Source organism: Lampris incognitus, chromosome 13, assembly GCF_029633865.1.
Source record: "Lampris incognitus isolate fLamInc1 chromosome 13, fLamInc1.hap2, whole genome shotgun sequence".
Taxonomy (NCBI): domain Eukaryota; kingdom Metazoa; phylum Chordata; class Actinopteri; order Lampriformes; family Lampridae; genus Lampris; species Lampris incognitus.
Genome location: NC_079223.1, coordinates 47,789,327 through 47,803,022, shown reverse-complemented (window position 1 = coordinate 47,803,022; position 13,696 = coordinate 47,789,327). Strand labels below are relative to the sequence as shown.

Below are 13,696 nucleotides of genomic sequence, written 5' to 3'. Positions count from 1 at the left end.
CCGCTTCATACTAAACTGCAGAAGAGGATCCTTCACTTGTTTTTCTAAACTATTTGGGTTTTTCGTTTGACATTTAGGGTCTACGTTTAAATGTAATGTAAGAAGACTAATGGCATCCGTCTATCTTGCTGTGGTCGTATCTCTTGTTCTATTTGAGGAGTCTAGTATCTCGGGTTTTCATCAGGTCTCTCTCTAATTTCCTTTCACTTTTAAATCTTTCTCTGCCTGTCTCTAAAAAGATATATCACGTCCCTCTTCTGTATTTTCAATCATAGTAGCGGCAGATTGCCTTTTTTACTGTCTCCTTGCCTTTCTGTCTTCCTGCATGTCTCTGTCAGGTTTGGATTTGCCTATCCAGTTGAGTTCATCATGGTGTACTGCTATAAGACGCTGTGTATTCCTTGTCTGTCTCTCCTCTCCTTTGTCTTTTCTATGAGTATGCCTCTGACATCTCTCCGTCTCTCGTCTTCTCTCTCCCAGAGGACTATGCGTCTTTGTGTAATCTGCCTATGAGCGGCAGCCGGCGGCAGTATGGGCATGATGCGCTGGTGGCCGGCCCGGTCCATGAATATGAGGTCAGCCCAGACTACTCACCACATGTGGGCTACGACCAAGAAGTGGACCAGCGGGCTGTCCTGCCTCTTTACGAGGATGAGGAGAGTGAGTACTAAACTGTATATCGATGTATTGGGGAATAATGAAACTCAAAAGTCTTTAAAGATGGGCGTTCGGGTGGCGTAGCAGTCAATTCCGTTGCCTACCACCATAGGGATCGCCGGTTCGAATCCCCATGTTACCTCCAGCTTGGTCGGGCGTCCCTACAGACACAATTTGCATGTCTGTGGGTATGTGTCCTGGTCGCTCGACTAGCGCCTCCTCTGGTGAGTCAGGGCACTTGTCCGGGGGGAGGGGGAACTGGGGGGAGTAGCGTGATCCTCCCACACGCTATTTCCCCTGGTGAAACTCCTCACCGTCAGGTGAAAAGAAGCGGCTGGTGACTCCACATGTATCGAGGAGACGTGGTAGTCTGCAGCCCTCCCCGGATCGGCAGAGGGGGTGGAGCAGCGACCGGGACGGCTCGGAAGAGTGGGGTAATTGGCTGGATACAATTGGGGGGGGGGGGGGTAAAAAAGAAGAAGACCACCTTGGAGTGGGTTGTCCTGCTTATTACACAGCTTTACCTTACAAACAAAAGTCAATAAATTAACAAAAAATAATAATTTGAAATTATTTTGAGTGGACTTCTTTGCGTATATTTAACTTGCTAACGTTAGCGTACAAGACTTCATGAATCACATTCATTTGAAACAGAACAGGAACGGTGATGAGGGTGCAGCATGACAACGGTCTTGACAACGGTCTGCTATTCAGTGATAACCGACTGCAGAATGCTTTAAGTGACCAATCAGAATCGAGTATTCACCATAGCTGTGTAATAAAACAGGTTTAACTAATCAAGTGATATTTCTGAAGCTGAAGAAATGACACTCCTATCATAAATATTCCATTATAAATCCTTCCTGACTGAAGAGGTAACACGCTACTGATGCAGAAACATTTTAATTCATGATAGCCAACCATGTTCTCTTCATGAGGTTCTCTTCATGTTCTCTTCATAACCATGTTCTATTCATGAGGTTCTCTTCATGTTCTCTTCATAGCCATGTTCTCTTCATGAGGTTCTCTTCATGTTCTCTTCATAACCATATTCTGTTCATGGGGTTCTCTTCATGTTCTCCTCATATCCATGTTCTCTTCATAACATGTTCTCTTCATGAGGTTCTCTTCATAACTATGTTCATGAGGTTCTCCTCATGTTTTCTTCAGGCCCATGTTCTCTTCATGAGGTTCTCTTCATAAACATGTTCTCTTCATAAGGTTCTCTTGTACTGGTCATTGATTCCTAAACCATTATTTGATGTGAGCATGTGTGTTAATGGTGGTCAGTAAACAGATTTGCTGTACAGAGCTCAGGCTCAGTGCTGAAAATCCCCCATGACCACATGTTAGTTGTTTACTGGTGCTCTGCTGCCATCTTGTGGTAGCATCGACAACATACTCTTAAAGGAGACTAAAATGTAGAAGATTGTTTTTTAGGAGGCAAAAACTGGAACGCAAGTGATATTTTTAAAGTTATTATATTGTAATTGAAATGGGTTTTACTTTGTAAAATAAAAATATTCATAAAGGAGTTATCTGTGTGTAAGGTAGGTCCTTGTTTAGTTGACTCTTAATTAAGTCTCATCTGAAAGTATAAGAAATTATTTCTCAAATAAAACAGCAGTCATGATGATATATTTTTATGAGTTTGGAATTTAGAATTATTATTATTATTTTATTATTATAATTTGTAGTAGTAGTAGTCATTGCAGTATCAGCCATAATATTCATATTTCATATCATATATGTTGTAGGGATAACACTCCATCAGCCACCATAATGCTGAGCAGTCTTCTGCCGAAAATCCATCTGCCAGTGACGTCACTGGCAGACAGTCTGTGGATGTGAAAACTGCAACCATTACTTTCTGGTTGCCCCCTGTCTTCGGTGGGCTACATTGATATAGGCTGCATTGATTAAGAAAATGTGGGCATCTGGGTAGCGTAGTGGTCTATTCCATTGCCTACAAACACGGATCGACGGTTTGAACCCCCGTGTTACCTCCAGCTTGGTCGAGCGTTCGTACAGACACAATTGGCCGTGTCTGTGGATGGGAAACTGGACGTGGGTATGTGTCCTGGTCCCTGCACTAGTGCCTCCTCTGGTCGGTGGGGGCACCTGTTCCGGGGGGAGGGGGAACTGGGGGGAATAGCGTCCCATGCGCTACATCTCCCTGGTGAAACTCCTCACTGTCAGGTGAAAAGAAGCGGCTGGTGACTCCACATGTATCGGAGGAGGCATGCGGTAGTCTGCAGTCCTCCCCGGATCAGCAGAGGGGGTGGAGCAGCAACCAGGACGACTTGGAAGAGTGGGGTAATTGACCGGATACAACAATTGAGGAGAAAAAATTCTAAACAAAAACAAAAAAACTGCAAACTTTCACCTTATTGCACACCATCTGCTCATTTCAGGATGACATTCAGCCGGGAGGAGCAGGGTGGCTTCCTTATCTCCATCCCAAGCATCCTCCTCGATGTTCCACAAGTTTGTGAAAATGAAAAGAAAAAAAAAAGGGGGGGTTTAGGTGAATTTTACTTCGTTCATTAATGTCATACCATCACAGGTGTTTGTCGTGGGGTTGACAGTGAAGCCTCTGTCACAGACACACTGGTAGGAGCCCTCTGTGTTTTCTACCCAAGTACAATTGGGGAGAAAAAAATGGGGGGGGAATCCAAAATAAAGAAGAGAATATGAATGTCAACGCTCTTGTTGCTGCAAATATATAAAGACAGTGATTCATGGACTGTCTGCCGGTGACGTCACCAGCAAGCACAATTTTGCGGCCTTTCGGAGGGACACTGACGACTGCTCATTGTGTTGGCTGCTAGTGGAATGTTATCCCCACAACTATGTTGGAGATGTTACTTTTGTCTCATGACGCCCCCTTCTCCTTCGACAGACCCGTATGATGCTTTTGAGGGCTTACGAGCAGAAGAGTGTGGGATCCTGAACGGCTGTGATAATGGTCGCTGTGTCCGCGTACAGGAGGGCTACACCTGCGACTGCTTCGACGGCTACACCCTAGACATATCTCGCATGTCCTGTGTTGGTAAGAGAGGAGCCTCAAATACCATTATGAGAGCTGAAAGAGGCCTACTAACTCCTAATAGCAATAAATCTGGCTAACAGAATACGTAAATGAATGAGAAGCGGAGCCTACCAAATACTTGATGTTAATGTGAGGTAGTCCAGAGATCCCCAGGGGTATCTGGGAGTGTCTTTGTGGGCCCCCAACAGAATAAAAGAAGAGGTGTCTCATTACAAGGCAGTCGTTTTCTTCTTCTTTCAGCTGCTCCCGTTAGGGGTCGCCACAGCGGACCATCTGTTTCCATCTCTTCCTGTCCTCTGCATCTTCCTCTGTCACAAAAGCCACCTGCATGTCCTCTCTCACCACATCCATAAACCTCCTCTTTGGCCTTCCTCTTCTCCTCTTCCCTGGCAGCTCCATATTCAGCAACCTTCTCCCAATATACCCAGCATCTCTCCTCCACACATGTCCAAACCATCTCAGTCTTGCCTCTCTTGCTTTGTCTCCAAACCATCCAACCTGAACTGTCCCCAGAGCTGGCCCTAAGCAGAATTTGATTTGGGCCCCCCACGCTAAACCCACCTCCCACCACCGACAATATTATGTCCATGTGTGATTGTTACCATACCATTGTCATGACTTACTACTGTGCTGGAGAGTCTTAAAATAAACCAGCAGACAATGCGTTTACTGAACAAGTTCACTAGTTTAACTGTGCAAAAGTGCAGAACAGTAGACATTTCTATCTTAAAGGGGTAACTTCGCTACTGGTATATTTTATTAGCTAATGTTAGATTAAAGCACTAACCATCTAGCTAGCTAACTATGCTAGCTGACGTTAGCTCACCATACCTTGGCTCGTATGAGGCATCTTTTTAACTAACATTATTGTTAGTGAATGTTCATGATAACATGCCGTAATTGGTCGTGGAAGCATACCTTTATCCTGCTGTTTTTTGTCCTCCTCTGCTTTCCTCCTCTTTCACTTCTCTGCGCCAGACGGATAAACCCTTTTAGGTGACATACAGGTGCATCTCAAAAAATTAGAATATTGTGGAAAAGTTCATTATTTTCCATAATTTAATTCAAAAAGTGAAACTTTCATATATTCTAGATTCATTACACATAAAGTGAAATATGTCAAGCCTTTTTTGTTTTACTCTTGATGATTACAGCTTACAGCTCATGAAAATCAAAAATCTAGTATCTCAGAATATTACAATATTACATAAGACTAATCACAAAAAGGATTTATAATACAGAAATGTCGACCTTCTGAAAAGCGTGTTCATTTATGCATTCAATACTTGGTCGGGGCTTCTTTTGCACAGATTACTGCATCAATGTGGTGTGGCATGGAAGCAATCAGCCTGTGGCACTGCTGAGGTGTTATGGAAGCCCAGGTTGCTTTGATAGCAGCCTTTAGCTCGTATGCATTGGGTCTGTCTTTGTTTGGAAATGAGTTATATGTCTTTTGTACTAAATTCCTGATCTGTAAATAACGAAAGAAGTGGTTCTTAGGTAAGTCATAGACTTTGGATAATTGAGGAAAAGATGCAAATATGTCTTCTATATATAGATTATGGATTGATCTAATCCCTTTGTTAAACCATAAAGTAAATGCAGGGTCTGTACAGGAGGGAATGAACACATAATTTGACCTAATAGGGCAGAGGATAGAAGTGCCTTGCAGTCCAAAATGCCTTCTAAACTGAGCCCATATTCTTATTGAGCGATTTACTATTATGTTTTAACTCAGGTTATTGCTAAGAAGGGGCAAGGCTGCACCAGCCACTGAGCCCAAATGGTGTTGGCATGATGAGAACTCTAATCGTACCCAGTCTGCCTTTCCTGCAATTGTCTTCAAACCACTGAATTATTTTCTGAATATTGCATGCCCAATAATAAAAAAAGGAATTTAGGCAAAACCAGGCCTCCTGAGCGTTTTGGTCTTTGGAGATGGTTTTTGCTGATTCGGCTAGACTTATTCCCCCATATGAACGAGATGATACTTTTATCAAGGGTTTTAAAAAAGGATTTTTTAATTAGGATGGGGATGTTTTGGAAGAGATATAAAAACTTTGGTAATAGTATCATTTTAATTAGGTTAATGCGCCCTATTAATGATAATGGTAAAGAGGACCAGCGATTCATATCCTGTTTACACATATTAAAAAGAGCAGTGAAGTTTTTTGCAAAAGTAGCTGGAAAGGAGCAAGTGACCTCAATTCCCAAGTGTTTAAAATCATCTTGGACCCTTTTAAAGGGGAAAAGGCTAGGAGGAAGTGCATCTGCTTCAGGGTTTAAAGGGAAAAGTTAACTTTTTGCAAATTTATCTTATACCCTGAGATTTTTCCAAATTGATTCCGGATGTCTAGAATGCAGGGGAGTGATAAAGCTGGATCAGAGACACACAGAAGCAGATCATCAGCATAGAGAGAAACTTTAAACTCTAGCCCACCTCGGTGTATGCCTTTAAAGTCCTTAAAGTGTCGCAGTGCTATTGCTAGGGGCTCAATTGCTAATGCAAACACTAGGGGAAGAGTGGGCACCCTTATCTTGTCCTCCTTCCAAGGGGAAAGTATCAGACCGAGTGTCATTAGAGATTACAGCTGCAAGGGGAGAGGAATAAAGCAATTTGATCCAGGCAATGTATTCGTCTTTAAAGCCAAATTTTTGGAGGGTGAAAAATAGGTATTTCCACTTGACCTGGTCACAGGCCTTCTCAGCATCAAGTGAAATCATGACTTCTGGGCATTTTGACCGGTCTGAGTGGACAACATTGAATAGTTTTCTTAGATTTGAGTAAGAGTGCCGGCCTTGAATAAATCCTGTTTGATCTAGTGAAATGATATTTAGAATCACACTCTCCAGGTGCTTAGCTAAGACCTTGGACAGTATCTTAAAATCTACATTTAGCAAAGAAATAGGACGATATGATGTACATAATGATGGAGCTTTATCTTTCTTTGCCAGCAGATATAGAGGCCTGTCTCAAAGTCATAGGAAGAATGCCTGAGGAGAGTGCCTCTATAAACATAGCTTGAAGAATTGGTGCCAGTTGGAGGGGAAACTTTTTATAAAATTCGGCCATAAACCCACCAGGACCGGGCGACTTGTTATTTTGCATAGATTTAATGGCCGTGATTATTTCAGAGATTGAAATGTCCACACTCATCTTGGTATTTTGTTCTTCTGATACAGTGGGAATAGTCAAGTTTTCAAAGAAGGCATGTAGGGGAGCAGGGTCATCACTACATTCTGATGCATAGAGGCTAGAGTAAAATTGTAAAAAGGCTTTGTTTATGTCATCATGATCTGTTAGCACCTCTCCTGTATGTGACTGAATCTTTGTGATTGAGCGAGTAGCAGCTGCTTGACGGGCTTGCAAAGCCAATAATCTGTTCGCTTTATCTCCAAATTCATAGATGTTGTGTCTGGATTTCAAAATGAGATGTGTTGCCTCATCAGTGGATAAAAGATTACATTCAGTTTTCAGTTTCAAACGTTCCTTATATAGATCTGGGGTCGGGGATTGAGCATATTTTGAGTCAATATTCAGGATTTGTTGAGAAATCTCATTTGAGTTTTTTTCTTTTTTAACTGTAGAAGAATAAGCTATGATTTGCCCTCGGATGTACACTTTAAGAGTCTCCCATAGTGTGGCTTGTGAGATCTCTGGGGAAGTGTTTGTCTCTAGGAAAATTTGTATATGGGCTGAAATGAAGTCCAAAAATTTGTCGTTCGATGACAGAAGAGGGTTAAGTCTCCAGCTTCTATTTGGGGGAGGACGATTCGGAAGATCCAAATCAAATATGATGGTACTATGATCAGATATAATAATACTATTATATGAGCAAGTTTTAACCTTAGGCAGCAGTATGTTATCGAGTAGGAAATAGTCTATGCGGGTATAGGTATGGTGCATGTTAGAAAAAAAAGGAATAAGCTCTGGTGTGGGGAAACTTGAACCTCCAAATCTCTGAAAGAGCACATTGATTCATGAAGTCACTCACAACTCCAGCTGACCTAGAGAGATTCTGGGGAGTGTTTGATGACCTATCTAAAGTTACATCTAGTACAAGATTGAAATCACCTCCCACTATGAGAAATCCACTGTCGAGCTTAGGTATTGTCAAAAAGAATTTCTCAAAAAATGTACTGTCATCGCAGTTAGGGGCATATAAGTTCACTAAAATAACAGGACTGGCAAAGAGTTGCCCAACAACAATAATATATCGCCCGTTTGGATCACTAATTACCTCTTTAGAACGAAAAGAAACTTTTTGTTTATTAATATGGCTGCCCCTCTGGCTTTTGCATTAAATTTGGAATGGTATACTTGACCAACCCAATTTCAATTAAGACCAGAAATATTGGCCTTACAAAGATGAGTTTCTTGTAAAAATGCTACATCTACCTTCAATTGCTGCAAATGAGACATAACTCTTTGTCTTTTCACTGGGTTACTGACCCCTTTACCATTCCAGGATATGAACTCAGTAGGGTAAACAATCACCTTATTGGATCGACCTATCATGACAGTCTAAGAAAAGAAATAAAAAAGGGAGAAGCAAACCACATTTGGTAGCCCAAAGGTGATGTCCTGTTTGAAAGAGCACATGAATGGGGTAAATAAGGTAATAAGAAAGCAAAGAGAAGGGGGGAGGGGAAAAAACAAACAAAAAAACGGGGGGGGGGGAATACTCAAATCCCATGTACCTGTAAACCTGTCGACCCTTTCCCTTTTACAGCTATTCACTCTGTGCTTAAATCCTGCACTTCAAGCTCTGTCTTTATGGAAAATTCAGAAGGACAAAGAAATCTGAATTTAAACTTGGTATTCCGCTACTTATGTAGCTAAGCAATTATATAGTGAAACGAACAGTTCTGTATCTCAACAAGATAAAGAAAAAATGTAAATAAAATAAAAATTAGATATTTAAACCTGTAATCGGGAATTGTTGGATCTGTCTAAGTCAAAGTAAGAGCTCTAGAACATTCAGTTAGACCGCTAGTTTCTATTTAAAAAAAACAAAAACAAACAAACAAAGAAAAAACAAAAAAGTTCTGAGCAATAAAGTTGTGGACTTTTGCAAAGAAGGAACCCTACCAAGTGTTTGACGCAACCTCCGAATACGTGCAACAAACAACAGAGGGCAGCGACACACCACTGCAGCCTTCGGTCTGCCCAAACCAAAGAAGAAGAAAAGAGGAGTCAGCGTCACGTCCGTTTCTGTTCTCCCTGGTCAGATTCACGTCAAGGACAGCGAGGTGTTAGAAAAATACAAAAAATAAATAAATAAAAACCTTGTGCTCCATGGCTATGGGCAACAGTCAAGGCACACACTTAACATGACTTTACTAGTCAGACCGAGTTCCTCAACTGAACGTTAAACCACATAAAAGGCTGTTATGTATTGGGCGAGTACTGACAGCATGTGGTTAACCATCAGAGCTAATGGCTTAGCATTACAGGCGTACAGCTAGCAATCATTGAACAACTGGACAGCGTTATGCAAACACACACCCCAATGATAAACTGCTCACAACGCAGCCCCCCCCCCTATAAACACACACATACACTAACAGCATAAGGGAGATGTTCTTCAGCTTTCAATCGTTGGTCAACTTAGTTAGCCAGCAATTTTATTCCCTCGCTGGACAGTCCAACCAACCCAGTCTCAGAGAATGTGACACCCCCGGAACATTTCCCCTGGTTATGGTTACTGAGGGGTGTTATGGTGTTGATCGTCGGCTCTCCAGAAAAGCAGCTGCTTCAGCCGGAGTGTTGAACGCATGCCTGGTCCCATCTGCTATCACATGGAGCTCAGCAGGAAGAAGGAGGCTAAAGTGGAGCCCCGCTGTTCTCAGTTCGGTCTTGACAGGAGTGAAGACGGCTCTCTTTCTGGCTACCTCAGCACTATAATCTGGATAGATGTGGATCTCCGCGCCCCTGTAAAACAGAGGGCCCTTCTCAAGTGCAAGCTGCTTTATTTTGGGCTTCATCTGGAAGTGGTGTATACAGGCTGTGAAGGGACGGGGTGCACCGTCCTGTCTTCTCTGGATGGCCACCCTATGCGCTCTGTCTACGGTGATAGGGCGGGAGAAAGCACCGGCACCAGATATTTATCTGAGACAGGATTCAATGAAACAAGTTGGTTGGGGGCCTTCAGCTCTCTCTGGTAGGCCTGTTGTACGAATATTGCACCTCCTGGACCTGTTCTCGAGGTCGTCAACTGTCAGTTTCAGTTGTTCGTTCTCCTTCACAAGATGACCAGTTGTAGATTCTAGTGTGATTATTCTCCCCTGGAGGTCATCCATTGACGTTTCAATGGCCTGAATTGTCTGATGGTGTCTGGCAATAGTAGCATGGGTGGAGGACATTTGTGCTGCCATGTTTGTGATGACTGGCTCCTCCATGCCGGAGAGTAGTTGCTGTATATCAGCCAAAGTTACCTCGGTGTTGCTGCCATCATCATACCTGGATTCGTCGTTAGTTCGCTCCGAAGCTAACCCGCCACGTTGACTACCGTTCCCCTCACTTTCAGCTTCTTTGTCTTTGGCTGCGGTTGTTTTGCCCATGTTGAACTTGATATAAAGGACGTCAAGTCAGAAGCCAGTCTTAGAAGCGGGTTCTCCAGTGTTTATATGGGTAAATAATACAGCAGATTTCAAACAAATGTCGAATGGTGACAGCGCTTTTCCCACTCGCGGCCTCCTCCGCCATTCGCCGAACCGGAAGTCTGAATCCTTTTTTTTTTTTTTTTTGATTGGTCTTATGTAATATTGTGATATTTTGAGATGCTGGATTTTTGATTTTCATGAGCCGTAATCATCAAGATTAAAACAAAAAAGGCTTGACATATTTCGCTTTATGTGTAGTGAATATAGACTATATGGCAGTTTCACTTTTTGAATTAAATTACGGGAAATAATGAACTTTTCCACAATATTCACTTTTTTTGAGACGCGCCTGTACTGTGGCGATGTACTAGCTTACAGTTATGATGCGCATGAGCCTGACCCCAGCTCTGACGTAGGCAGCGGAGATGATTAAACCAGTCTGTTAACAACATGATATCAAAATATAATGTTTTGTTTTTTGGTGATTACAACTGATATGATCTATCACACACACACACACACACACACACACAAATATGTATTTATCAACCTGTCGTGTTTGACATTTCAAGCGCTCTTGGGGGCCCCCTGCTGGCGTGGGGGCCCTAAGAGACCGCTCATTTCGCTTATGCCTTGAGCTGGCTCTAACTGTCCCTCTAATATACTCCTTCCTAATCCTGTCCTTCTTCATCACTCCCAATGAAAATCTTATCATCTTCATCTCTGCCACCTCCAGCTCCACCTCCAGCTCCACCTCCAAACCATACAACATAGCTGGTCTCACAACCATCTTGTAAACCTCCCCTTTAACTCTTGCTGGTACCCTTCTGTCACACATCACTCCTGACACTCTCCTCCACCCACTCCACCCTGCCTGCAGTCTCTTCTCCACCTCTCTCCTACACTCCCACTTCCAACCAAAATACACCTCCTTCCCGCCCTGCTTCAACTTGCACATTTACAATAATTTGCAGTTATCACAAATCTACAATCAAGCCCCCCCCCTCCCCACCACCACCACCACCACCACCACAGTGTGCAGCCATGCACACACACGTATCTGGGAGCTGTGGCTGACGGCTGACGTCACTGACGCTTCCTTTCTCCCTCCAGATGTGAACGAGTGTTTGGAGCTCAACAGCCGCATGTCCCTCTGCAAGAACGCCAAGTGCATCAACACACAAGGCTCGTACAAGTGTGTGTGTCTGCCGGACTTCGTTCCCTCGGAAAAGCCAAACTACTGCGTGCCCACAACCCCGGATGTGTCGTCGGAAGGAGCCGCACACGACCAGAGGGAGTGAGGCAAACACTAGGGGGAGACACAACATTTAAATCATCCACACAGCCACACGTTAGCACGCGCACACACACACACACACACACTCTCACACACACACACACACTCACGCACACACACACACTCACACGCACTCACACACACGCTCACACACACACACACACTCACACACACTCACACACACACACACTCACACACACACACACACACACTCTCACACACACACACACACTCACGCACACACACACACTCACACGCACTCACACACACACACACACTCACACACACACACTCACACACACACACACACTCACATGCACACACACACACTCACACACACACACTCACACACACACACACACTCACACACACACACACACACACACACTCACACACACACACACACACTCACATGCACACACACACACTCACACTCACACACACACACACAATCCCACACACACAATCACACACTCACACGCACACACTCACACACGCACTCACACACTCACACACACACACACAATCACACACTCACACACGCACTCACACACTCACACACACACACACACACTCACACACACACTCACACACACTCGTACACACTCACACGCACTCACACACACTCACACACACACTCACACACACTCGTACACACTCACACGCACTCACACACACTCACACACACACACACACTCACTCACACACACACACACACACACACACTTATTTAGTCAAAGCCCATATAATCTGCACTGTATAAAATACACACTAAATGAAACAAACAACAAGGTTACTTACTTGAGATGAAGATTCAACTTAATCTACTTTGTGGTGTCTACATCGGGAGAAAAACACACAGCATTGTATAAAATGTACGTTTTGTCTGTTTCTTTTGTAGGACTGATTTGTTTCCTTTTTGTCATTTGCTTTCGAAGGAGTTCTATGCACGTTAAAAAGGGTGTTTGACTCACTAAAACGCACCGACAAACCCTATGGACTGTTGCTGGGGGATTCAGCTTTACTTTCTACCCAGTTAAAATGTGTGTGGATATTTAATTGTGTGAAGAGGTAAGCTTTTTTTTTTGTGTGTGTTTTCCCTCCGTTTCCTCTCTTTCTCCCAGTCATCCCCTCGTTGTTAGCCCTGTCTGCCATCCATCCTGCAGGATTTGCCGTTCACTCAACTTGTTTCTGTACCAAAACATGCGTTTTTACATTTTACTGTACTACAACGTTGTTTGTGTAAATTGTATGGCGTGAGCTTGTTGGGGGCTTTTATTTTGTAGTAATCATCACATGCCAACATGGAACTACTCCTGTGTGTCTGGGACATTGGACAATAGCAGGTTTTCCTTTTCTTCATATTCTTTCTTCCTTTCCTTCTGGCCTGCCCTATGGAGCAGTCATATTCTCCTGCCTTTAATTATTGTTTTTGTTTCTTCTGATGAACGAAATGACCGTTTGCTTATCTTTTATTTTGTTATACTTCCCTGTTATCTGCATTTTACTGCAAAGTCTTGCCAGGTTGCAAAGCTGCTATGGGACAGCGGTGGGAGAAAATAACTTTTGTACATTTAAACGGAAGAGAGTCGATGTATTTGTAATTTGTACTTGAATAAATAGCTCTTGTATGAATTCATACTACAATGTATATGATACCCTTTGAAAATAAATCAAAATTGTGATATTGATACTGACGAGCCTCTCGTGCTGTTCAATACGACCAGGTTGCACCCGTCTCTCTTGTTGATACCGATGGTGGAACCTGAAGTTAATAGAACGTGCTGTCAATATGGTGTATCTGTTGTCTTTTTGTTGACAGATCTAGGCAGGGTGCAAATATATGAATATTAATTATTAATTAATAATCACATTTCATTACACACACACACGCACACACATATATATGTATATATAATATCCATTATCAGGACCACTTATCCTGCTCTCAGGGTGGCGGGGATGCCGGATCCTATCCCAGCAGTCATTGGCTGGCAGGCGGGGAGACACCCTGGACAGGCTGCCGGGCCATCACACAGGGCCGGGCCCCCCACACACACACATACATTCACACCTAGGGACAA

At 43.3% G+C, this 13,696-nt stretch overlaps 1 protein-coding gene across 3 annotated transcripts in view; it reads left to right on the top strand.

Moving 5' to 3' along the window:
• Positions 1 to 11,692, top strand: part of ltbp1 (latent transforming growth factor beta binding protein 1) — a 281,927-nt gene extending 270,235 nt beyond the window's left edge. For all 3 annotated transcript variants that reach the window (XM_056292168.1, XM_056292167.1, XM_056292166.1), the window contains 3 exons: positions 481 to 660; positions 3,560 to 3,709; positions 11,429 to 11,692. In XM_056292168.1, the coding sequence (XP_056148143.1) occupies positions 481 to 660; positions 3,560 to 3,709; positions 11,429 to 11,616 (518 nt within the window). In that variant the 3' untranslated portion in view covers positions 11,617 to 11,692. The remainder of the gene's footprint in view (positions 1 to 480; positions 661 to 3,559; positions 3,710 to 11,428) is intronic.
• Positions 11,693 to 13,696: the final 2,004 nt, after the last annotated feature.